Genomic DNA, 26,014 nt, shown 5'->3' on the forward strand with positions numbered 1-26,014 from the left:
ACACACTGAGCCAAGCTGCCACCTTAACGAAGGAGAGAGAAGGACTGGGGCTGTGTGAGGAGGGCTGAGGGGAGTGCCTGTGAGGCGGACTACAACTCCCATCATGCCCCGCAGCCTGGGTAATAGGGCGAGGCAGGCGCAGAGGACTACAACTCCCAGCGTGCACCGCAGCACGAGCCGCTTTCTCATTGGCTGGCTCCCGGAGGCGGGAACGGCCCTTCTCCCGTCTCCTTGGCAACGGGCGAGCAAACAAGATGGCGGCGGCCGGGGCCTGGGGGTGACGGGGCGGGCTGGGGGGCGAGGCGCTACTCACGGAGCCTCCTCTGCCTCCCCCGTCCTTCTCTCAGCTCATGTTGGGGGACGAGGAGAAGCGGGGAGAGGACGGCCCCGGGGAGCTGCCTCTTTCCTCTCAGGAGCCCTCCCACCCCTCAAAGGGGGTCCCCGAGGGGCCCGGCCTGCTGCAGCGCAGCTCCCCTCACAGGGAGGAGGATGAGGACGATGAGGAAGAGGAGTCGCGGCCCGCAGAGGTTCTGCTCGGCGCTCTGAAGCTATTTGGGGAAGGGTGTGCGCACGGGGGGGGGGGGTGTTCTTCCCCTCCCTCATCGCTCAGTGTAGTTCGGGAGAAGAGGGGGAGGTAATGGGGGCACAAGGTAACGATTTCTCACCTCCCCAGAAAGTGAGTTTGGTGTTTTTGTCACTTTTGCCTTTTCTTTAAGGGTCCCTTCAATCCCATCTATGTCCAGAATAGTTCTGGATTGCCTTATTCTTCTCCCTATCCTATAAAGACTAAGGGTAAACTGACACATGCACCACCAAATTCACCCCCTTTCCTTTGTATATGCTCAGCCCTGAGGTTCAATAAGCCCCAGGTGAATTTGTTTTACCTTCTCTACTGGGCTCTAAAGTGTCCGCTGCCACAGCATTATCACCTCATATTTTTACCTAGTGGAGCTATCTCTGTGGTCTCCATTGCTGTAACATGGAGGTGTTATAATTTAGATGATTACCATTTGAGACATTATTTATCCTGGTCCCTAGATTAGCAATTGTACTGTGACTTCTCCCGGCTCCTAGAAATTTCACAAGCCATTGGCTTATTTTCTCATTAAATCTACGCAGTGGTTCATTAGTGCCATCTGTCAAGGTAGCCTCTTTGGCAAAGACTGCTTGCTGAAGCGCTAGCTGCTCATGCTGAACAAATTTAAAGGGCCTTCAATAATGTAGGTGTTGGGGTACAACGCTGGGGTTGTGCTGGTGCTGATTTGCTGAGATGTTAACATCCATAATCAGCATGAGTTTCACGGCTCAGCATCTCTGAGAGCAGGTCCTGCTTAACGCTGTGCACGTAAACCAGGAGGTTAAAAAAATACCGATGAAAAACGTTGAAAAGGTTGACTGCAAGCGTTTTTCAGTGTCTAGAGGTAGTACGTAACGTGTTTCTATTTATCAGTTTTGAGGGCTCTATTCATCATTCTTCCTAATGTGTAGTGCCTTAACAAGGCGATGGAGCACTGAAAGCAGCACTTGATTGAGGTCTTCTATTAAACTCTGTTCCCAGTTGCATCCCAAGCAGCTCCTAGATTCTATAAAGTGGAGTTTTATTTCAAAAAATCACCTCTAAATCCATTTCTCTCCCTTCCTGGTATGTTACAGGATCAGCTGGAAGGAGTGCTGGATGAAGACACTGTGGCTGAGGGTCTCCACAAGCTGGGGCGCTCAGCCTCTGGTACTGAATACGTTTATCTGAATTTGTCCCTTTCAGTAAGTATAAGCAAAGAACGTCATTGTAAAGTGGTTTTCTGCTCAAAGATTTATTCCTTGTAACTACAAATAGTTGTCCTGGCAAAATAATACTAATAAAATAAATAAATAAATCAGATTTTTGGTCTCTACCTGTTAATGTTGTCTCATGTATGTGGGACTTTTGACAAGACACAGGGTGGCTCCTGCTGACAGCTGCTCTATCAATACTGTTTTTTTTTTTCACTTTATAGCAGTAGTAAGATTTTTCCATACCAAATCTTTAGGTTTGGGTATATTCCTGCTTTAGTCAGCTAGGGGAAAAAAAGAGGAACATGCTAAACATCTAAGAATGCTGCATTCGGTGTCTTCTGGTCAGAAAGTTAAAACAGTTGTGTCTTCTTAAATAGTTCTTGCTGCAGGGCTCTTTTCCTGGAGCCCTGATTTTCTGGCATTATTCCTGGCTCCAGCTATCGCTCATGGTTGTGTTTTCAAGTCTTTTGACATCATTTGCATTCATGGCTGGTCTACAGGTCTAACATAACTTTCAGTCTATGTCATCCAGCTCTGACAGATCCAGCTGGAGGGACCTTGTGGCACCTCTTCAATCTTTCTATATCGTGCATCTCCCAGGAGATCTGGGAGAGCAGGGTGAGGTATTACAGCAAGTTATTAAAGTCTCTTTGCATTATTTTTCCAGGGTCGTGAGTTGAGTGACATTAACATTCTCTCCAGATACGTTCACCTACAGAAGTTGGAACTTTCATATAATAAAATTAATGGTATGTAGTAGATACAGTAGTAAACTCTTGAGTTGTGAAATCATTTAAGATGAGGATTGCAGCGTACCATGCAGGCTTAATATCACAAAGCCTGGTCTACGATTTAATGGGATAACTACTCTGGCTCTACAGACTGAGGCAATGGCTAGATCTTCTTGAGAATGATGCATGGACTGTTCAGACAGCTGCACCAGCATATGCTGATCAGCAGGAACATGGATACTGTTGTCCAGTTTATTATCCAAAACTGAAATGCAAGCAAGCATGTCAATACAAGATTAAGGTTGGGAACATGGAAATGTCATAATATGTAAAATTATGGCTGGTACAGTTTTGCAAGCCCTGAGCTTTCCTTCCCAAAAGTTTTCCATTAATGGCAAAATTGTACTCTGAGTTTAGAAAAGTAGCTAGTGGAGACTGCAGTTAAATCCATCCTTTTCTACTCCTTTCCTCTCCCTTGTACCTCCAACTCTTTTTATTTATTTATTTATTTTAATTTAACTTGATAAGGAATGAGCTGTGGTGGCAGCCTGTTAAGTTATTCCTTTCAAGTTCATTTTGCTTGAGGTGTGCGAGTCTGGTCATAGCAGCACTTCTGTAAGGCATCACATCTCCGTGCTCATTTTATTAACAGTTTGTCTGTGAGGGGTAGGTCTGAATTGAGCAGGGATTTTTCCTAACAACTAGTTGTTTAGTCTTCAGTAGTGATTCAAATACTTTTCTCCTATAATTAATAAGTTAGAATGCAGATAGTATCTGTGTCACTTTATAAAGAACTAGAGTATACAACTAAATATACAAATCAGTTAAATGGAAATTTAATGTAGGATTTGAGTGTTTATTCTTCATGTTTTAGTAACCATCTTTCTTCTAGTACAGGGTAATGATATACCTCACTTCTGCATTTCAAACACTGCTTTCTAAATGTGTAATCACAAGTTGATTTCTGATTGCTTTTTGCCATAATTATCGCATCTTGACATGATGATCTCTGCATTTACCCATGCATTCATGTAAAGGATTTGGCATTTGTTTTGTTCTTAGATCTTTCTTGTATCAGTCAGATGCCTTACTTACTACAACTGAATGCTTCCAACAATGACTTGACCACATATTTTGGTTTTAAGCCACCAAAAAATCTCAAGGTAAGTTGTAAAAAAATAAAATAAAAAAATATGCTATAGGTTTAAATTCAAAATGTTTTTTTAAATCAAACTTAGATGTTGTATTTGGATATGTGGAAAAGCCAAGTTGTAACCTTTCTTTTTTTTTTTTCTTCATTGTTTCTTTCTTTGACATTTTAGTACCTTTTCCAAATGTTTAGGTATTTTCATTATTTATTTTTTTCTTGTTATTTATTATTATTTTTATTTGAGTCTTTTATTGTCTTTCACATTCTGAATCCCAGCATGCCCTGGGAAGGTGCATTGTGCAGCTGACTGTTCTAGGCAGGGCTACTCTTAGCCAGAGTTTTTTCCTTGCTTGCCAAATTCATCAGACTTTTAGTGGGATCAGTTCCTGCCTTTCAAACTGACTGGTGCCAATTGCTAACGTGAAACATGTACTTGAAGTGTAGCTTTATGCTATTCTTCCCCTCGCTGTTGTTTTTTTGTAGCCCACTTTGGCTTATAAAGAGCAGGATGTTATTTTGAAATACAGCCTTTGTATATTTCTGTCTTCTCTATCATTTTTTAATATGTACACATAACTGCAGGACCATTAATAGTAATGTTTTTGAAAGATAGCACAGTTTCGGAAATTCCCAAAATTTGAATTCTCTGTGTCAGAAAAAAAAGAGCCTTTCTGTTTACTTTCCAACATTAATATTAATGTTCCTCTTACTTCCACACCCTTGATCACAAGTCTAATGTGACAGCCATTTAGTTTCACAAGACAGCTGTAAGTGCTGAAGAAAAAAAGTTACTTTCTGTCTCCTTTTCTCCTCAGGAGGTAGATTTTTCATACAATCAAATACCTAAAATGCAGGATTTGTCAGCCTACCAGGCACTTACCAAACTCTTGCTGGACTGTATCCTTTGTGTAAATTTGAGTGTAAAAAAAGTTGCTTGCTTGTTTTATTGAACAACTTTTTGCTTCAAATAGATACCTGTGTTCTTTGTATTTTTTTTTCTTTATGTCAAGCGTGTCTTGAGAAGTGACTTTAAACATGAGGATGAAACTGATCTCGATTTCCTTGAGCATGCATGGTGTTAAAGGTGCTCGTGTATATATGTAAGGTCTTAACTTGCCAAAAGAACACAGAAAACCCTCTGCTTTGGTGGGTCATGTAAAACTGAGAATGTGACGTGTCACACCGTCTTTGCATAGCAGAGATAATAAATAATCCCAGTATTTTTTTTATATAAGAAAGGTTAATAGTAAATCAGCTTGGAACACTAAGCTCCCTTAAATGAGAAAGGTGCATGTTGTTTAATTTTAGACACAGGTAATTACTGAAGGCCTAAAGAGGCTTGGTGGAGGACAAGGCTGTTTAACAACAGTGAAGAGAATCTAGGTGAGGGGAAACTTGAGTTTCTTGCACACACACAGAGGGATGGTGCTGTGCTGCACACCTTCCACACAGTCACCATAAGACCTATTTTTTGGGGTTAGAAGCGCTGTTCTGACAGAAATCAGATAAGTGCGAACGTGCAGATGAAGTTTCTTCATCGCCTCTTTTTCTAAGGCTGTCCACAGTGCTCTTAGTCTGCCTGCCTTTAGATTTCCTATGCTTTTCTGAAAGGTCTTCTGCAGCTTCACGTTGATGTGCTGCCTTACTTACAATTGCTTCCTGAAGGCTTGCGACCCTTCTCTCTTTGCTTCATAAATTGCATCTTGATTTTCTGCTCTCTGAAAAGGAGAAGACAGCAGGCTGTTGCGGGTTTTTTTTGTCTCTTGTTCTTGAAGTAGCCCATTACCAAACGATATTAATACAATGCCTTTTTCATGTAGGAGCAGATAAAGCATTTGCAGGGTGTCCAGGTTACATTATTCACACGCTTTAAAAGGTGTGCAGGTGACGTGATTCTTGTCAGGAAATGGCACTGAGACACTATTCCTTTGCAATTCTAATTTTCTGTCTCAGAGCAAAAAGCATATGACAAAATGAAAAGGAAAAAAGGATCAGAGATTTGTATTGTGGATCGGAATCTGTATTTCTTCACTTGGTTTGAATGCAGCAGTGTGCTGCCTTCAATTTCTTCATTTGCACCGATGCCAATGTAATGGGGAGAAAAACTGTTTCACTCATACAATTGCAATGGGACCCTCTGAAACAGACAAAAAAAAAAGTGCAGAATTTAGGACAGTAAAGTGGCACTGTTCCTAACCCATGTCAAGCGCTCCTCACGGAAGACATGGCAGACAAAACAAGCTGTTCTTTGTAATCCATAAATAAAAAAATAAATATCACGCACTAGTGGCAATGTTTGGCATGTATTTCCTCATTTACAGTAACTAAGCATTTCTTACCATATTTAAATTAATTACAATGCAGATGGTAAGGTCATTGCAACTTTCTTTCTGACAGGTGCTCGTACAAGCACACCTGACAAGATTATAAATGAGTTTTCAAGGAGGTAGCTGCCCAAACTAGAGAGGGAGACAGCTTGGGCAATAATAGCTTACAAGGCATTATAGCAGGCTGTTAGAAGAATAAAACTGATTATATTCGTTCTTAGTGCCGGGCAATTTGCTGCCTCATATTGATGCTTGTGGCTTAAAGCTCTTTGTCTCAAAACAGGCTGGTGCTTGTGTTTACTGGCAGTACATGATTTGTTGATCTCATTCATACTGACCCAAATTCATTGCTCACCCAATTTTTTCCTCCTCAGTTGAAAGAGGAGCAGTCCCATTCTGCATGCAGATCGATGAATATCTGTCAACTATCAACGCCTGTGGATGGCTTTGGTTTCTTTCCTAAATGTCGGAGACAGCCTGGAGTGAGGTCCTTTGAAAAGATAAATCTGTGCTTACCACCTCATTTCTCCACCTCTCCTTTCCCATCTCAGCTTGTGAGTGTGGAACATAGAGGAAGAGTATAATTAAGTTCCCATGTAAGAAGACAGTTAGGAAAAAAAAAAGAGTTAGGTCACAGTTATTAAAGAGGATTATATTGGCCCTGACTAAGCTTACATTTCATTTAGATTTCCGATATCATTCAGACTGAAGGAAGAAAATCCAGATAACTTGTCCACTGCCTGATAAGAAACATGAATGAGAACTCGTCCCTTTTGCAGGCAGAGTTCATTATCTCAAGTCAATTAAAAATGTTTTCTTCTGTGATCGCCTAAAGGCATTTCTCTGTCCCCTGCATGCTCTGGCTATTTTTCTCAGTTATATTTCTTGTTGTTTTTATATAACTAGTTCAGTTTTGGACTTTTACAATAGAAGTACAGTTCTTTTTTGCCTAACTTCAGTCACCAAACAATTAAGTGCATGATTTGAGTTGTCTGAGTTCAGAAGGATGTACAGCTGCCTCTGCAGTTCATCCTGTTCTAAGAGCAATCCGAGATTGTTGTCAAAGGAAATATGTTTTTTTGTTTCTGTTTTTTGCTTGTTTGTTTGCTTTTGTGTGTTTTGTTTTTTTAAGGAATCTGAAAAATTAAAGCTGACCATGTTAAAGGTGACTTTGAGAGGAACCCTACTGACCTTTACTACCGCTTTTGTTAATTTTGTTAATATTCTATTGTTAATTTAGAACACATTTTCCCCTTTCAGTACAGGCAGCCAGTGTAGCACCCGTGTAACTTAGCATGAAATAGCCCAACCAGGTACAAGCATCCCTTATTACTTGGATAGTTTGTGTATGATGGTTGGATGTCAAGGTGAGTTTGGAGCCATACTGAGTTAAGTACTCTGCAAACTTGAAAAAGCCAAGCCCTCCTCTGATGGCTCACCCATGTATTCTGCAGCTGGCTTACAAGGACTGGTGCCCAATTGAAGGGTCAAAGACGTAAGGCCCTTTTGTTTTACCTGCACATGAGCATCTGATGAGAAGACCGGTGATTTGCAGTGTGGCTTCACAAGATGCTGACAGAAGTTCCTTCCCCCCGTTATGCCAGGCTGTGCTACAAACCAGGTCACAGAAACTGAGCTGGAAGACCCACCAAAAAGGAGGGGAGGATACTTCTGGCTGGATCAGTGAAGTCACTTACCCTGCAGCCCCACGGGAAGATTGTGCCATGCAGACAAGGAGGTGGTGTGCTTCAGAGTAGGGCCGGGTGTGAGCAGCTGGGATCTGAAATGCTTTAGCATGAAGCATTCGATGTCCAGCTCCCCATACCGTGAACTTCAGCCCCGCTGTCTAACTAGCTGCTAACTCATGTAAAGATTGTTGCATCCAGTTCTTTTCCTTGAATTCCAAACCCTCTGTATAGTTAACAACATAGTGGAGATAAAAGGACTGGAGAAGTGTCATAGCCTGACTCATCTTAGTTTGTCACACAACAGACTCACTGCAATCGGTGGCCTGGAGAATTTACCTCTCAAAATACTCAATCTGGTAAGAAAATATTTCTTGTTGTTTTCCTATCAGTCTTCTATCAATATGTTAATGCCTTAATAAATGTGAAGGTAATTACATAACAAATTTTGAAAGATGTGTAATGTGGGACACACTTTTTTGTTAATACAGAATTAAGGGATGATATGGGTTAGGATGGAGCACTGAGGGTCATCTGATATCTAGGGTGCATCTGTTGACATACAACATTTCTAGGGTGTATTTCTAGATTTTTAGTGGCAGTTACCTCATCTGGCTTCAGATTTTTTTTAGCGTAGACCATGGCATTTGAGCTCATTCTCTGCCACCTCATAAGTCAGTGGAGAGAAGTGGATACTTAGGGTACTCCACTATTCTGATCCAACTGCTGACATCAACATTAACACAAGATGCATCAGGCCTTGGAAGTGGCTGTTTCTCTCAGTTATGAAGATTGCTGAGGATAACTAGCCCAGTACAGATGTCTATTTATCAATGCCTACACTTGTTCGTGTGCATCTTGCTCTTTTACAGGCCTTGGGAAGGCATTTATCAGTGTTCCTCAGTTCCATGTTAGTAAAACATCCCTAATAATACCAACCCTTTCTTCTAAATCATTTCAAGTGACTTTATAGGAAGGGCTATCAGTATTGAGGTTGCAGAGTACTGTGGGCAAGAACTATTTTTAATGCAGTTGAGTTGCCATAAAAATACAAGTCTACATCTCAATAGGTTTTACTTTATAACAGTAATTTAAAAATATTTAAGTGGAGTTTGAAGCTGAGGGTGAAAAAGCTATACATAGAAATACGTTCATATTTGCTACATTAGTGTTAAGCACCTACATAAATATTTTAGGTAAAGTGAATGAATCTCTTATTCAAGAATAGAAATGTTCTTTTTCAGTCCTTTTAAAATGTTAAAGATTTTTTTTCTGTGCTGTAGTAATTGATGTAGAAGGGCATAAGTAAGGGCTGTGCCCGTCAATGCCCGATTGTCCCTTGTAGTTCTTACCACTTCGATATTCTGTAAAGCTATTCACATTTAAAAGTGGGCAGTAGTATGTTTTAAATAATACATTCCAAAAGTGTTCAGCAGCATATTTTTAATACTTTTATATTTCAGCTTCCTAATGACTTCAGTGGGAATAAAACTGATTTATTTTTTTTTATTTTATTTTTGATGGATAAGATTAACTCAGATTCAGGCAAGATTTTGCCTGAAAGTTCTGAAATGAAGAGTATAAGAATCTAAGCTGCCGGGAAGATCTGTTCTCTAAATACTTCCTTCAGTAGAACTAAAGGAACCCACTTAACCATTGTGCTCCTTGATTTCCTCATCTGTTAACAGGCCTAATAATAATTCTCTTAGTAATGGTTATCTGCTTTGTAAAATGCTTTGGAGATCGTGTTAACAGCTAAGGCTTATTAATATGAACATGTTCTTCAGTTTTGGTTCTTTCATGCTGATATGATTATTTATCCAACTGCTTGTCTTTTTTAATTAGCAAAGTAGATAGTCATGTGGAAATTATGTAAATAGACAGATTTTAGCATAGCGTTTTCTTTTACTAATTAGAATAAGATGCAGTTCCTCTTTTTCATGGGAGCAGTCATCCCCCTCTTCTCCCATTGATTCAGCTTTCCTTTCTATTTTCCCTTGAGGTTTCTAGGTTGAAAGAGTAGTAAAGGTCTGAAGTTTGGAAGAAAGACTTCAGAAACAGTAAATACTGCCTAGCTATACCAAAAAGCCTCTATTCTGCTTGTGTTTGCAAAAAATAACAAGTGCAGCTTTAATGAACTGGACTCTTAGGAATTTTATGCTTAGCAAAACAGGATCTCCTCACAAATCCCTTTTGTTCACAAAATTTTGTGTACCTCTTGCATAGCATTTTGCAACTAGAGCTCTGAGCTGTATCTTATTAAAGAGGTCTAACGAAGTACAGGAAGGGAAGAGAAAGCTTCCATGCTATTAATAACCTAATTAAACATTTAAAAGTCAGGAAAAATGTCAAGGACAGACAACTGGATTAACATTAGAGTCAGCTGGCTTATTTATTTCAATAGTTCCTAAATATTTATTAATAGAATATGAGGCTTTGAAGCTTTCAGCGCAAGGTGATGCTGATGGAAAAATATAACACTTGCAAGGTTATTCGGAGAGAATCATGTTGAGAGGCCATCTGGGTACATGTGGCCAATGGGACAAAGATGAGTACAGAACCTAGCATGCTATAACTATTTGGACTTCATAGCAGGAACGAGTAAATGATTTGTGAGGCCCTGAGAAATGAAGCCATCTGGTGTCCAGTGATTAATGTAGGCCTTCTATCTTGTACCTTGTTTGGAAGGAATGTAAAACAATAATAGTCAGTTATGAATTCTCAAAGGCTTGGTCATTTCTCTTGTTAGAGTCTAGATGAACTTGCAGTAGAGATGGTGTTTTTCTGGAATATTTCTGTGCATGCCATCACCAAAAGTAAATAGTCTGCCTTCATTTATTATGTATTAATGAACTTGTGTATCCTAGAGGTATTTTATAGAGTGGCTGCAGTCCAAAGAAGACTACTGTATTGTTTTACCTTCATATTTTCATTATTTATTCCGTAATCATAAGTGTAAATATAACCATCATTACAGAGGGAAATTGTATGCATGTATGTATATGTATTCTATATTTTTATGTGCATATCTATTTCCTAAATTTTGAGTTTGATATTGGCGAGAGTATCCTTTAGCCAGCGTCAGCTTTAAATGAATGCTCAAGCTCTTTTTATTGATGTTGTCTCTTGCTGTTTGTTATTCAAGGTAAGTTGAAGGTAAGTTAGTCCGAAGATAGTTGATTCCTTTTTCCTTGAGCAGAATGGAAAGCTGTAGTATGTCATCTCAAGATGAAGATGGGGCTAATGCACATAAGACCTGCTTGTAATAGGATTCTCCATAATAAACAAACTCATTTCTTCCTCAGAAATGTTGTTTCCAATCTGTAGAACTTTATCAGAATCCACATTCTTTCCTTTATTCTTAGAGCTCTAACCTGCTTGAGAAGATAACTGGGTTGGACAGCTTGAAAGCTCTACGGAAGCTGGACCTTTCTAACAATAAAATAACCAGTCTAGAAGGCTTGGAGGAACATGATCTGCTAGAGGTGATCGATCTAGAGAATAACCAGGTAACAATCTTATTACTGATCTCAACTTCTTCTGAGAATGCATCCCTTTTTCCTTTTTTTTCCCTAAAACCTTATCCCTTGAAGACTTAAAGAAAAAATCTTACACTGAGAGCCATGAATATTAGGAAAGGTGACATTTTTTCCTTTGGTGTTTCACTCCAGCACTGTTTCACATGTTGATTTATAGTGTATTCCTCAGGCCTTATTTAATATCTCTAGACGGGATTATCTTTATGTAAGTAGCACTTCGGTAATATTTAGAGCTCACATATGTAAAGAACTAACAGTACTCCCTTGAGTGGATATGATAGGGATGAGTATGTGGCTTTTTCAGCTTGATTATTCTTGAGGATCTTTACTTACATCACAGCTTTTCTACTGCCAGGCCTCAGGAGGGTATGCTAATATCTCTCAGCCCAATTTTATGACCACAGATTCTTCTGAGCTCTCAGCTGGAAAGTTTCTGTAAGGCAGAACGGTGTGTACTCTATTATAAAAGTGGCTTTTGTTATGCAGCAGAGTTTTCACTGGAATTACAATGACACAATCCAACTCATTTGTATTTGAGTTTTGAAACCCCAGCCATATGTACCTAATCCTTTTGATATTGAGCTTCCAGAGTCTCTCACTGAAAAGACTGTCAATTCATGAATCATTTTGACATCAAAGAAAGATCTGCATGAGGAAAAAAAATCGAAGAAAATAAGAAATAACAATATAAACCAGGAATTGAACATTTTCTGTCATTTTTCCCCATTTGCAAGATAAGTTTACAGGAGTTAATACAATACGCTCTGAATTCTGTTTCTCGCAGTGCGTTCAGGTTGACATTTAAAGGCACATCGATGTTTAAAATTGCACAAGACAGGAAACTAACTAATGGCGTGGTTGTTATTAGCATTAATAACACCACTTCCATCACCTCTTATAGTTTCCACCGTTCCTTGCGGCACGCCAAAGCTATTAATTTTGCCTCATCAAATTTTACCTCTGTTAATGATGTTATTGAAACCGTTTAATGAGTCACAATTTTTGAACATTTCTTTCTGCAGAATAATTTAAAGAGAATATTGGCACAATTGCTTAAGCCTCAATTTTCATCTGTCTGAAATAGCTGCATTAAGCCTGTCATTGGAACTCATTGTTCCCGTGTAAAGTTAGGTTGCTCTGCCCGCGTCAGCGGTGGGAGTAAGATGCCAGCTACTCGGTGTCTCTGGAGAGCTGGGTGGATGTGGTATTCTGCAGGTCAGAAGGGCCTGGGAGCAAACACAGGACAGAACGCTCAAATTTTTCTTCTCTCCTGCATGCACAAGGTAGAATTGTCCCTCAGCCTGGCACCATCCCACCTGCTGTCTGTGCTGGGCCAATGTGCTGTTTATTTTTCCTTTTTAGCTGCTAGTAAGGGGCAAGATGCCTATTATCTAGGCAGTGCTATGTATGCTGTGACCCACCAAAAATACCCAAAACACAAAAGTTCTAGGACTAAAACTACATTGCTAAAGCAAACACAGTCTCAGTGATGAATTAAAAATGTCTGAATTCAAAAAGTGTATATTTTTTGACCCCTACATAAAGAGAGAAGCTAAATGTTACTGCAGGTCATGATATAAAAGGTTTATTGAACTCTGTTGGAGCTTTTTGTGTAGGGAAGTAATTTTCAGAGCTGTAATAATCTGAATTGTTTCAGCTCACCACCATCCAGAATGATCTCAAGTGCTTGATTTCTTTCAAAAATGGACACAACGGGTTTATCTGCAGAATGTATCTCTCACATATCTATTCGGTGATTTTCAAGTATGGACTGTTAGTGTTCAATGACTTTACTAGGAAATCCACCCAAATGACACTTAACCTGGTCAAAATTGTTCAGCAACAGGCTTGTTATCTCAAAAATAATATTGTCTAGGCTATTGTTAAGGTTTATGTTCCTAGACACCTTACATAAGCTGACTAGAAGTTAGGGGTGGTTCAGTCTTTCAAACAGGCACCTTTACAAGGCAATTCATCCCAGCCTAGCATGGATCAGATGGTCTCTGGAACTGGCTCTCTCCACTGATTATAAAATCGTGTTAAGTGGCTGATCTGGGCTACCTTACAGGTGGCTAAAACGAAGCAACACGACCCATTTTGATCCATTTTGTTTCAATTGCTAGCCGTACAACTATTCACTCAGGGTCTGGTATGAATGCCTCTAGTCTGACTTTGCTTCGGGCACTCAAACTTCAATTAAACACACAACTTCTAATAACTCACTGAAGTGGCTGAGTGCAGATCTTCTTTGTGCACGAGTCCTTAAGTGGGATGCATTACTCTCTGGACGTAAATAGAGGCAAGGACAACTCTGCTGATGCTTTTCAGTTAAGTGCTGAAAGTTAGGTGGGATGAACTGGAGCTCCAGTGAAAGGAAACTCTTCTTAGAAGGAATTTTTTGCGCTAGTCATGAAGCGCAAATATAACCGCAGAATTGCCTCACTTAAGCACATCAGCCACATAAAAGCTAAATGTGTTATGGCTTGACATTTGAAAGAACTGGAAAAACACAGGTGGTTCGAAATTACTGTCTGTAATATTGCTTCTGCAGCTAACATCCGAGTTGTCTGCCTTTTGTGATTCCAAGTGCCTTATTGAAGGCAGTTAACATGTATACCCATTTTGTGAGTATAATGATATTTTTTTTTTTATTTCCAGATTTTAAGAACAAGAATCAGAAAACTTCTTTTTTTTTTCTTTTTTTTTTCCCCCCGTAGTTATTGTGGATTCTGTTGCTGCTAATTTATGCTCTGTTTCTGTCACTAATTAGATTGCTGAACTGGGTGAACTTGAATATATTCAAGATCTGCCTTTCCTCCGAGTTTTAAATCTTTTAAAAAATCCTGTACAGGTAAGAAAGGAGTAAAGACAAAGAAAAAAACATGAATCTAGAGCTGGTCTTTTGTATCCCACCATAATCCATTTAGCTTCCTTTTGTGTCTCTGAGAGTGATCAGGACATCTAGGAATGGGTATATGAAACAAGGCAAGAATGAAGGATGCTTCCCCTGGCACGGTTACCCACCTTTTTTGGGGAACTTCCTGAACAAATGCTGCATGTGTATCATGTTTAATATCCATGCAGTAAATCCATGAATTTGATTAATCCTGCTTGTGAATCCATTTATACTTTTGTATTCATATTATGCAATTATTTTTATATTTCTTATTATTTTAATTATTATTGTTTGGTAAGAGAACCCTCTTTTATTTCCTTTGAAGGTACGGACTTGTTAGTGGGAAAAGCTTAAAGGAACTTAAGAGTAACCATTTTAAAATCATGTGTCTCTGGAATCTATATCAGCTTTTCTTCTTTAGGATTTACTCAGTTCTCTTTTATGGCTCCCATGTTACTCTTCAACCAATGAATCAAACATCCATTTTTTCAATGACAGTGACATTTACACAACATCAGAAATACTGACTCTGTATTTATAATTTGTCCTGAATAGCCAAAGATGATTCTGTCCTGACTTCTGTAATTTCTAAATTGTCTGAACTTACGGTGGGTTGACCTCAGTTGGCCGCCAGGTGCCCACCAAGCTGCCCTTTCACTCCCCCTCCTCAGCAAGATGGGAATAAAATAAGATGAAAAAGCTCATGGGTCAATGTAAGGACAGGGAGATCATTCACCAATTATGATCATGGGCAAAACAAATGTGACTTGGGGAAGATTAACTTATTGCCATTTAGAAAAAAAAAAAAAAGATACTAAGGAAAAAAAGATAAAACATCTCCTCTCTGCCCTCTTCCCTGGCTTGACTTCACTCCTGACTCTTCTTTCTCCTCCTCATACTGAGGAATAGGGAACGGGGGCTTGTGGTTAGTTCATAACATTTTGTCTCTGCTGCTCCTTCGTCCTCTCAGTTTTTGCCCACTCCAGCATGGTGTCTTTCCCATGGGTTGCAGTCTTTCATAAACTGCTCCAGCATGGCTCCTTTCCATGGGGTGCAGTCCTTCAGGGACAGACTGCTCCAGCAAGGGTCCTGCATGGGACATAGTTCCTTCCAGGAATTTCCTCCAGCACGGGTTCTCCACGAGATCCAGGTCCTTCAGGACACGAAACCTGCTGCACTGTGGGGTCCCCCATGGGCTTCGGTGTGGGTTTCTGCTCCATGCAGTCCTCCACGGGCTGCAGGGAACCTCTCCCCCAGCACCTGGAGAAGCTCATTCCCCCTCCTCCTTCACTGATCTTGGTGTCTGCAGTGTTTTCTCTCGCATTTCTCTCACTTCTCTCTCATAACTGCTACACAGTGTTTCTTACCCTTTCCTATATATTAGCACAGAGGCATCTTTAGAGTGGCTTCAGTGTTGGCCAGCTCCATTTTGGAGCCAGCTGGAACACTGCCCTGGTCTCTTCTCACAGAAGCCACTCCTGCAGCCCCCTCGCTACCAAAACCTCACCGTAAACCCAATACATTTCACCCCTTGCCTCCGTGAAATGTGTATTTAAGAATTATTATTAAAATATGTAATCATCACACAATCTTCACAAACCTCCCTCAGAGATACTTCCTGTGTCAGAAGAAAAATGTTAAGGGTTTAACTTCTCCTTCCTGTAACTGCCAGGTTTATGTTGACTTTCTTGAGAATGATCTGTTGTGGTGCACGATGAAATTAGCAGGAAAAAAATGCCTGAAACAGGCTGTCCTGGGCCTCCTCCACAGTCTGAAACCCTTTTTCTGTTTAGGCGACCTCCTCCGAAGCAGATTCTCGTCCCATTCCTTTAAATTACTATTTTAGTAACGTACACAAACATCATCTTAATACTGCCATTTGAATTTCAGTTATCAGTATCAGCTTTTTATTTGCTTTTTAATTATTCTTTTTTATTGCCTCAGACTTAAAAGCATATATCACAATGAATTTATAATGCGAATTCCCTTTTAAATTCCTATAGTTCTTCAAAGGTCAGAAGTATTAGATATAGTTTATTACATAGCCCAGTATAGATAATGTTTTTTTGTTCTCCAGCAGTCTTCCTTGGTGTTCTAGTGTGTATGGTGGTGTGTTTTTTCTTTTTCTTTTTTTTAATTCCCATCCTGACCTTTTGAACAATGTAATTGCAGACTTTTGAACAGCTTTTAGGTTTTGTTGTAGAAGTAATGCTTATGGGGGGAGGGAGAGGTGTTCTTGTACAGTGTATTGACATCCTTCAGGGTAAAAAGCTTTTTATATTGCAATATATTAAGACCAATTTAACTTTGGCCAATGGAAATTAAATATTAGCCTGACGAAGTTATGCACTTTATGTCAAAGTGGAATTTTTTTCCTTCAGGAGCAAACAGATTACTGGCTCTCGGTGATATTCATGTTGCCACAATTAACAGAACTGGATCTCAAGAAGATTTCAGTGGAAGAGAAGGTACATAACCATTTCCTGCTGGAATTTTTCTAAATAAAGAATGCAAATACAAAAAAAAAACAATGCACGTAGGTCAGGTTTGTTCACATTTGGGTTTCACAAATCTCCCTTCTTTCAGGCTACAAGACAGACTACAAATTCAGAGGCTTTTGCTTCTAAATCTAGCTGTGTATCTACAGAATTTCTGGAGCATTTGTAGCATGTAAAAATGCAAAACTTAGTAAAAGCTTTGTTTCATAAAGAAATATTTATTTAGCAGCCATTATTTAGCAGTTAGTGAATCTAAAGAGGTAGCTGTGCTCATGAAATACTATGGGGCAACCTCTAGAATACTGTTGTTCTTTTTCAATGCTGTGTACTGCAGAGTGAACTCTGAAAGCTACAATGATGCTTGGTTCCAATTCTACTCCATACAGCTTTCTCAGTCAAATCTTTTTCCCCCCAAAAAAAACTCCTCAGACTGCTTACAGTAACATTCTGTTCTAATAGAAACCATTTCCTCTCGTGCTGTTTTTAGTTATAATTTGGTTGCTCTGTGTAGCATTTGGGAGCCATGCTAGAGTTGTTGGGATTAAAGGTTGCAAACTGGGGCTGGCTACGAAGGAAGTATTCTCAAAAAGTGGCCCTTCAAGGGAATTCATCGCTCCTAACTTTAGTTGCATAAGCATCAGGGTTCTTGTTAAGTGCTAGGCTCTTGCTATCATGAGCACAGAGAATGGATGATATCAGAGAGTAATTTATCCCTCCTATCCGAGATGTTGATCTTACTCTTTCCTATGTGTCAGTCTGCATTCCTTCCAACAACATTTTGAATCCATTAAATAAATCTTTCTTTTTGGACTGTAAAAGTAAGCCTAGATGACTGATCTAGATGAGCATTAACTTTTGGACGATTAAAGTTATTTCAGAAAATCCTCTCCTCAGGATATTCTAGGAGTGGATAACATTAATAATAAAAATAAATAAATACAGCCCAATAGAGGTCAGTACCCTCAATAGAATTTTAAGAGAATGAATGGGGAGAATCCTTGGAGTTTGAATGCTTTTCCTCCCTGGAAAGACAGAAGTGCATTGTCAGGAGAAAACTGCAGTTTGCTTATGTTATTAATGCCCATTCCGTTCCTCTTTTAACGAATAAATGAATGGCTTCAGTCCCTAAGGATTTTAGTTTGGCATCTTCCACTAGCATGAAAGGATGCAAATTAATGGATAATTAAAACCTAAGCAGAATTACTTTATATCTTGTGTAGCATCCTGTTTTCTTTCCAGTAAAAGGTTGAATATATTAATGATGGTGAGATACTTCTGGCTGCCTTCCACCCATCTATCAAATTGTGTTTAAATCTCCTGAAAAGATTTATGTAGCAGAGTGCTTACAGACAAGCCAAATATGAAGGCTGACCCTCATAAACATGAGGCCATCGTTACTCATAGTGATCTGAGAAGCATATTACAGCTGGAAACAGTTACATCACTACTTTTCTTTTTTTTTTTGCTCCTAAACTCTGGAAACAGGTTGATGCTGTGAATAAATACGATCCTCCTCCAGAAGTTGTCGCTGCTAACGACCATATGACTCAGATTATGTATGGCATGCTGCAGCCCCAGCGGATCTTTGACAGGTAAACTTACCTCCACTTCACGTCTGCTCCTGAGGGTGGCACTCAAGTAAAGCAGAATGTGTTGTCATATTTAGAGGGACATTTTTCTGTCCCTCTCCCACCTTTAAATTAATCTAATGAAGAGGAGATGTTCCACAGTATTTTTATTTTTTTTTTTTTAGCAGTCTGGAAATTAGGCAAATCTTGTTTGGTTGAAATTGATTATGAAATGAAGTTAGTCATTCACCTCTGAAGTCTGAGACAGATTGTCCACAACTCTATTTCTTTTAAACAATCTGTTGAAACAGATGGTCATTTGCACCATAAATGAAAGATGGAAAATTTCTATCAATACCCAAAGGCAATTTGAAAGTCTCTTGAGAAAGAAGAGAGCTGTAAAACATTTCTTCCTATCCTGCTTACTCCTCTTCACACTACTGGCATCCCGTTGTGAGCAAAACGGCTTTATTTTGTGGCTTTGGGGCATGTTTTCTATTCATAAGGTGAAATTTCCAAGTTTGTACTTAAGGAAGTCCAGCGACTTCTTGCCTATGGGAGGCAAACATGCTGGCTGCTATTTAAAGCACAGAAGGGAGAGACAAGTCAATGTTCCCTTTCTGACATTGCTGTTGTCGTGGCAGGTGACTTCTCTGTCTCATTTCCCATCTAGAAGACGAAAGTCACCATACTTTGCTGCTCTGCAGATGAGTTATGATGTTTTCTTGGTAAAAGTTTGGGAGGTGCTTTGACACACCGTGATGGAAGATACTGTGACGTATTTGTGGTTTGTGATTATATCAACTACAATGGGCATTGAGATCAACTTTTGTGCCCAACGGCCTGTCTTAGCACCATTTAGAATGCTTTGGGTTGGAAGGGACCTCAAAGCCCACCCAATTCCACCCCCCTGACATGAACAGGGACACCTCCCACCAGCCCAGGCTGCCCCCAGCCCCATCCAGCCTGGCCTTGGGCACTACCAGGGATGGGGCAGCCACAGCTCCTCTGGGCAGCCTGCACCAGGGCCTCACCACCCTCATAGAAAAGAATTTCTTCCTTAGAGCTAATCTAAATCTACCTACCTTCAGTTTAAAGCCATTCCTCCTTGTTCTATCCCTACACCCCCGACACAGAGTCCCTCCCCAGCTCTCCTGCAGCCCCTTCAGGCCCTGGCAGCCCACTGGGAGCTCTCCCTGGAGCTTTCTCCTCTCCAGGCTGAGCACCCTCTGCTCCAGTTCCCTCAGCCCCTCCTCACAGGACTTGTGCTCCAGGCCCTTCACCAGCTTCGTAGCCCTTCCCTGGACACATTCCAGGGCTTCAATGTCTTTCCTGTACTGAGGGGCCCAAAACTGAACACATCAAATTCATGATTAAGATTCATGATTTAGCAACTCAATTTAAATTTTTAGAATATCAGTATTGCATGGCTTGTGTTTTTTTTTTATGGGCTTGGTGATGAAAGATAGATACCATCCCTGTGGCAATGATAGCTTCTAAGAAGGCTCTTCAGCCTTTAAAATAACGCCAAGCAGTTATTGACTGTCTTGCAGGATTGGAGATTTCTTTTTTTCAAAAAATAAAACACAACAGTTTTACCTGAAGGCATGGATTTTTGGCAGTGCAGACACAGCCCCTGTTTAAATATTTGTTTATTGGATTGTGTTTGTGCATCTTCATTGCTGGAAAAAAAAACAATTCTGTGTCTTATCAGTGGTGCTGTGTATACAAACATAAACACGCAGACCAGTATTTATGGTACTGACCAAAATTGTTAATGATGCCTTGAATGTTTGCCCATGCTCAGCTGGAAAACACACAACACAGTCATTAATGAAATCATCCTAATGATGATGAGTTAGTCTTCTACACTATAAAATGCCTATTGGAACCAGATTGGTATAGTTCATTTGCATCTATCTCAGATGAGATTATAATTAATTCTGTTTAGTAATATTTCCATTAAAAATAAAGACTGAAATCAAAGGAAAAAGTGATATTGTTGCATACCCCAGTCAGAAAACAAAGTTTCTTAACCGTTTCCTCTCTTTCTGTGCTTTGTGATTCTTTAATTGCATGGCAACACATCACTGCACAATATTATGTAGATTTTACCCCAACTATAAATGCATGTGGTGTTTAAAAAGAGGTTGACTTAGTTATAACTGCTACGTGGGGAGCAGAAATGAAATAACAGTGGGTTCTTCGGTCTATCGGGCAAGCACGTGAAGAGGCTTGGTATCTGGCTATCAAGGATGAATTCATTCAGCGAAAAAATAGGACATGATTGTTAAAAGTTACAGAGGTAATTAAGTAGTGGAAAAATTTACCAGGGGTACCAGAGAATTCTCCACAACGGGAACATTGTAATTAAAATATGCTCTAACAGAACCCCAGGTATCAGGCCTGAAACAAGAACCGACTTGGGGAAATCCTGTAGCCAGTGCGATGAGGGGGGCTGACTAGACGATGACAGTAGTCCCTTCTGGCCTTGAAACCTATTAATCTTGCACAGCAGTGTGTTGTTCTACTCACCAAAGTCAAGAAAAGTTGAAAGATGAACATTACATGAGCCAAGGACTCTTTACCACAATCTGCTTACAAGTTATAGGAAAACCAGAGCTTTTAGGTAATCCTGACAATCAGTAAGCGGTGATGTAATGAGAGGTTGTATTATGTACGTGTTCTCCATGACATAATAAACCCAAGGAATTTGAGGATGTGTTCCTCTGTTCCAGCAATGGGAATTTGTTTAAAAGGGAATTAGAATCCCAAGAATATTGTGCTAATGAGCTTATTGTGCTAATGCTGCCTGTTGTCTTGCAAATGTCACCAATTGGCATAGTAAGAAAAATACCTTCGATCTCCCAATGGTTCTGCTGCTGCATGGCTTTAAAATAGTCTGGAGAAAGGAACACTGGACCATGATCCGGATTCGTTTTACAGTTTAGTAACAGCACATGTGTACAACCTTCAGCTGGTCAATTTATTAGGTGTGGCTGCTATTTCTTCTGAGAGGATAGCACTTACCTGCTCCATAGGAATTAGGAGACTGAATTGCATTATTATCGTAGTGCTTCTGAAACATCAAGCCCTATTATGTACATATAATCAGGTAGAAAATGGAGTTGTTTTGCTGCACCTAAAATAGGAGTAAAGCCATTACTGTGATTTTTCCCCCATGCTCATATTGGATGATTATCATTATTTCTTACGGAGCTAGGCACTTGTAAGAGAAAAGTTAAAAGAAAGAAAATCTGTTTTCAGGAATTTACGTCCACCTGTTTTAAATAACATTAAATGTACTCTTAGTGCGCAGAGGTGTTTTTCTTCCACTTTAACATTTAAATCCAGTTAAAGCTACTCATTAGTTAAAATTAAGTGGTTTTGAAACAATTCCAGCTATTTCTGTCACGTCATCAAGTGGCATGATCTTACAGTCTGGCTGAGATTTAAAAATGAGAATCCAAAGTTGCATTCCATTTTTAGATGCCTCAATTGCTGGACTTTCAGAAGTGCAAAAATGCCATTTATTCTGGTCTTTACAGCTGGAAGTGGAAATTCGGTGATCTAACCATCTGCTCAGCATGGAGAAAATGGAGCCTAAGTGAAGGCTTTGTATTTTTGCAACACTTTGCTTTCTTTCATTGTAGTGTTATTTGTGTTCGGAGGAGTTTAAGGGTCTTAGTGTCTCTCATTATCCTGAATTGAAGAGCTCTTTACAAATTGCCACCTTCATCTGGCAAGGCCGTGGAAGTCAGCAAGATTATATGCAGGAGTGCATAAAGGTGTGTAGGATTGAGTCCAGGTTCATGCCAGGCTTATTATCCTGATCATTAAAATATTACCATCCCCGCAACAGAATTGGAAAACTCTTAAACAAAACCCAGCAATACCGTAACTGCAGAGGGAGCTTTAGAAAAGACTATAAATCAGAGAAGATTATAGTACACATAGCATTATTCCTTTGGCAAAAGAGACCCAGGGGTCTTTAATGTGGTATTTTGTGCTATTTTTGTGTTTGGAACATATCAAACTGAGCGCACACTTCTCACAATTTTTGTCTACGCTGTGAACAATGCGAACAGTGTGATAGACAGATGAGATTAGTAGAAATGATGATGAAGCCTCCACAGAGGCTTTATACAAAGTTGCTGAAGACTTTATTTGGACCTGATATAATGGCTCCTTGTTTTCCTTTCTTGTAGCACTCTACCTAGTCTTGATGCTCCCTACCCCATGCTGGTATTAGTAGGACCTCTAGCCTGTGGTAAAAGAGAGCTTACTCATAGGATCTGCAGACAGTTCAATAATTTCTTCAGATTTGGGTAAGTTTACTTCTTAAGGTTAAAAGAACACAGTGATAAAGGCTGAAATTGCTCCTGTTTTTTTCTTTTTTTTTTTTTTTTTTTTTAAGAAGTTAAAAGTTAAAGACAACCTATAAACGGTTGTTGCTATGCATTTAATCTTTTCCCGGTGCTTGATTGCCTGAAGCCATCAAATACTTTCTTAAAAAGAAAAGCCGTTTAAATTATCGTGTTCTTTTCAAAGGTGAACAGCAAAGAAGCAAACAAAAAGTGTCATTTAGAGCTCCTTTTATTGATCTGCTCTATCTCTGCTCACATATGCCCCTCCACCTAAACATCTGCTTAGATATGTATAGATTTCTCTTAATTTTTGGAATGTGCCTGGGTGTAAACACATTAGCATGCACGTGCACGCTGCATCCTGAAGCTAGGCAAGGAAGCAAGCGCAATTGCTGGGCCAGTTTATTATCCTGCAAGTAGTGTTATCAAAGTAAATAGCACCTTTCAGACTTCACCACCTGCTGGGAGGACTAATTTTCCCCCTTGGATAGGCCTGAATTAGGATCCTTGCAGCCTTGGGCTTCCTGGGTATTTAGTGGTGAGAAACCAGCTCTTTCAAGGGAAGATTTTCCCTTTGTGAAACACTCACCTGAGCTATATGTCTATTTTCAGTACACACTAGATAGCAGTGATCTAATTTAGCCAGAATTCTTATCTACCACCTGAAATTAGGTGGTGAAAGCTGTTCCTCGTGTTTTCCCATCCCATTCTCCACAATACCTAACTGTTGTAGGTCCTGCCTATGATGCATGTCTCTGATCTCAAATCCTGTATTCTAATTATTTTGTCTCCCCTCTATTTTCTCTTTTTTTGTTGTTATTTTTTAATAATTACACAATTTTATCCAATTTTATCATACTTTAACCATGCTTTCATACGTATAATAACATTTACCACATCTTGGACCCCTATTTGTGGACTCCTATGTACTGAATAAGTCAGTTGCAAGAAAAGCACCATGGGCTTGTGTATTTAGGAGAATAATTCCTCAGAGTTCCTAACATCAGGACCATGACCTACATGTTGATGGGATGTCTAGTAGTAGCCTTCTTCTCTAACCTAATAATCCGCAGTGAAGAAGCCTACATGTCTGCAGTGTACTCAGATTATAGCCACATGCAGAATTAAGTCATTACACTGGCAAAACAAAAGGATGTTTTAAGAAAAGATCTGAGAAGCTATGGGACTGGAAAAATATTTTTGCCTTGCTTTAAAGATACTACTGTGTTTTGAATGACTAGACGAGAAATTACAAACTAACTGAATGCCAATTGAAATTTTCCAAGCACTGTGTGTGTTTTTTTAGGAGCATTGTTTTTAATACTGTGTATTTTATTTCCTCAAAGTTTTATGCATGAGGGGAAAAGAAGGGGATAGCGACAGAATCTTAACAGAGCAGAAAATTGCAACCATAAAGCAAAGTTGTATTTTAATTATTCAGTGGAGATTTAAGCAATTTTATGGCTTACTCTTTTAAATTTCAAACATTCCACTCATTAAAAATGTATTTCATGCGACATACCCTGGCAGTTTGAATGTAAACATGGCCTTGCAATTAAAAAGGGTTGTAACGTTTAGAAGTGTTTCAAAAAATAAAGTGAAATTGGACCCTCAAACCATCTGGATAGTACTCAAGATTGACCTTTAAAGGTGGATGCATTCATAATATCTTTAAAAAAATAAATAAATAATCAAGCCTCTGAAGTGAAATTTTACAGAGTCCATGAGTAGCACACTGTCCTCATTTGCCATATCTTCATGATTAAAAAAAAAAGTGTCACCCTCTAATGCTGTGATAATTAAGATCTGTCAAGCTCAATGTTACAGACTAAAATTCTTAGTGGTTTACAACTCAGCTATCTTAAATAAATGAACCAAAATTAATTTGTTCGCTGTTAGATCTCAATATAAAGGGGGAAAAATGAATAAGTTGTTTTGTTTTTTTTTTTGTTTTCTGTTGGTTGTATATGCTTCTCCATTTTCTTAGGAAAACTCTCAGAAAGCAAGAAAAACAGAGAAAGAAATTGTATTTCTAGAAGTCCCCATGCTTTGGGGAACAGGAAAAAGCATTAAATAATTGTATTTTCATTGTAGCATTATCATCAAGCAAAAAATGTGATGATGTAGGGTGAGCCTAGCAGGTGGGATATAGATATTTTTTCCACGTTTTCCAGGGTAGTCCAACAAAAGTCAAGGAGATAAAATGTTCTCAGTGTGAATCAATGCTAGAGTTCCCCATCACGCTTCTGTTCCTGGTATCCTACAATGTAAAAATTAAAAACAAAGCCAAACCAGAAACGAATAGCAAAATATTATTTCCTAAGAATATGGGCTACTCAGTAGTTTAATCCAAAGTTGCTACGTGCACTGTCTTAGCCGTTTTTTTGTTGTTGTTGTTTTGGTTCTGTTCTGTTTTGTTTTAGTGTTTCACCCTGGTAATAAGCTCACATATCTGAGTTTTATCCTATTATCCTTACGTGGTGGCAGGCAATTACTTTTCCTGCCTTGTGCCCCACTTATCTCCCTTGTTTGGGGATTGTTTCTCCCCTTAATAATGGGGCGCTATTCAAAGATTGGACTTTATATCTCTTTCTTAACCTTGGAGGTCAGCCTAACTCCTAGTCTCCTTTTCCATATTTAGGGTTCTACTTTATATCATTCACAAGCTGACATCACTGGAGAAAAATGGTTTCGGCATTTGTCTATTACAGGGCCCTGTGACAGCTTCAGCTCAGGCTATCCCGGGTTGGAGGGGATTTATAGCCAAAACGTAATGTTACATTTAAACTTTTTTTTGTGTATTTATGGGTTAATCTTTCAAATATGCAGCATTAGGGGTATGATTTGCACCTCTTTATATTTCTCATATTTCTTCTCTTCTTAAAAATAAAATGATTTGTAGTATTCTCCCTTTTCCCCCCTCCTATTCCATAGCTGCTTCTATGATTGAAAACAGGTTATTTCTTTATTATGCTATATATTTTCCAGTCCCTGTCATACCACCAGGGCAGCTTACTTTGGTGAAGAAAACAGACTTGATTACTATTTCGTTTCTCAAGAAGCATTTGACAAAATGTTGAGCACAGTGAGTACCTGATGAGTATTCATCTAGGCCTGTTTCCCTACGGTCAGTGTGAACTCAACTTTTCCATCCAGCTCTGATGTTATTGTTTTATTTTTTGAAGTTTGTGTCTTTGTTTGCCCTTTCACTCACAGTTATGTGGCTTAAGCGCATACACAGCAACCAGAAATTCATTGTACGTTTATATCTCTTTTTTTCTTCTGTATGCATATATAGAAACCATTAAGTTGGCATAGTGGTCAGCAGGAATTTTTAGACAGTATTATAACGTAGAAAGAAGCTTATTTGCCTCTGCAAGTATCTGGTGTGGGTACCAGAAGCAAAAGCTCATGAAATAACTGCCTTTTTTTTTTTTTTTTTCCCCCAATCTTCCAGCAACCCTGCAGGGAATGCAGTCT

The 26,014-nt window shown here is 39.3% G+C and overlaps 1 protein-coding gene across 3 annotated transcripts in view; it reads left to right on the forward strand.

Annotated features, from left to right (window-relative positions):
* Positions 1-316: 316 nt before the first annotated feature.
* The window catches only part of LRGUK (leucine rich repeats and guanylate kinase domain containing), a 49,812-nt gene continuing 24,114 nt past the window's right edge, over positions 317-26,014 (forward strand). For all 3 annotated transcript variants that reach the window (XR_014319477.1, XM_082784501.1, XM_082784502.1), the window contains exons 1-12: positions 317-527; positions 1,654-1,761; positions 2,441-2,522; positions 3,567-3,667; positions 4,470-4,551; positions 7,901-8,025; positions 11,032-11,175; positions 13,976-14,056; positions 16,483-16,569; positions 18,085-18,191; positions 22,376-22,495; positions 25,523-25,619. Coding sequence is in view for 2 of the 3 variants with exons in the window: in XM_082784501.1 (XP_082640627.1) it covers positions 351-527; positions 1,654-1,761; positions 2,441-2,522; positions 3,567-3,667; positions 4,470-4,551; positions 7,901-8,025; positions 11,032-11,175; positions 13,976-14,056; positions 16,483-16,569; positions 18,085-18,191; positions 22,376-22,495; positions 25,523-25,619 (1,311 nt within the window). In the remaining variant the exon portion in view is untranslated. The remainder of the gene's footprint in view (positions 528-1,653; positions 1,762-2,440; positions 2,523-3,566; positions 3,668-4,469; positions 4,552-7,900; positions 8,026-11,031; positions 11,176-13,975; positions 14,057-16,482; positions 16,570-18,084; positions 18,192-22,375; positions 22,496-25,522; positions 25,620-26,014) is intronic.

Source organism: Aythya marila, assembly GCF_965140915.1.
Source record: "Aythya marila genome assembly, chromosome: 1".
In the NCBI taxonomy this organism is placed as follows: Eukaryota; Metazoa; Chordata; class Aves; order Anseriformes; family Anatidae; genus Aythya; species Aythya marila.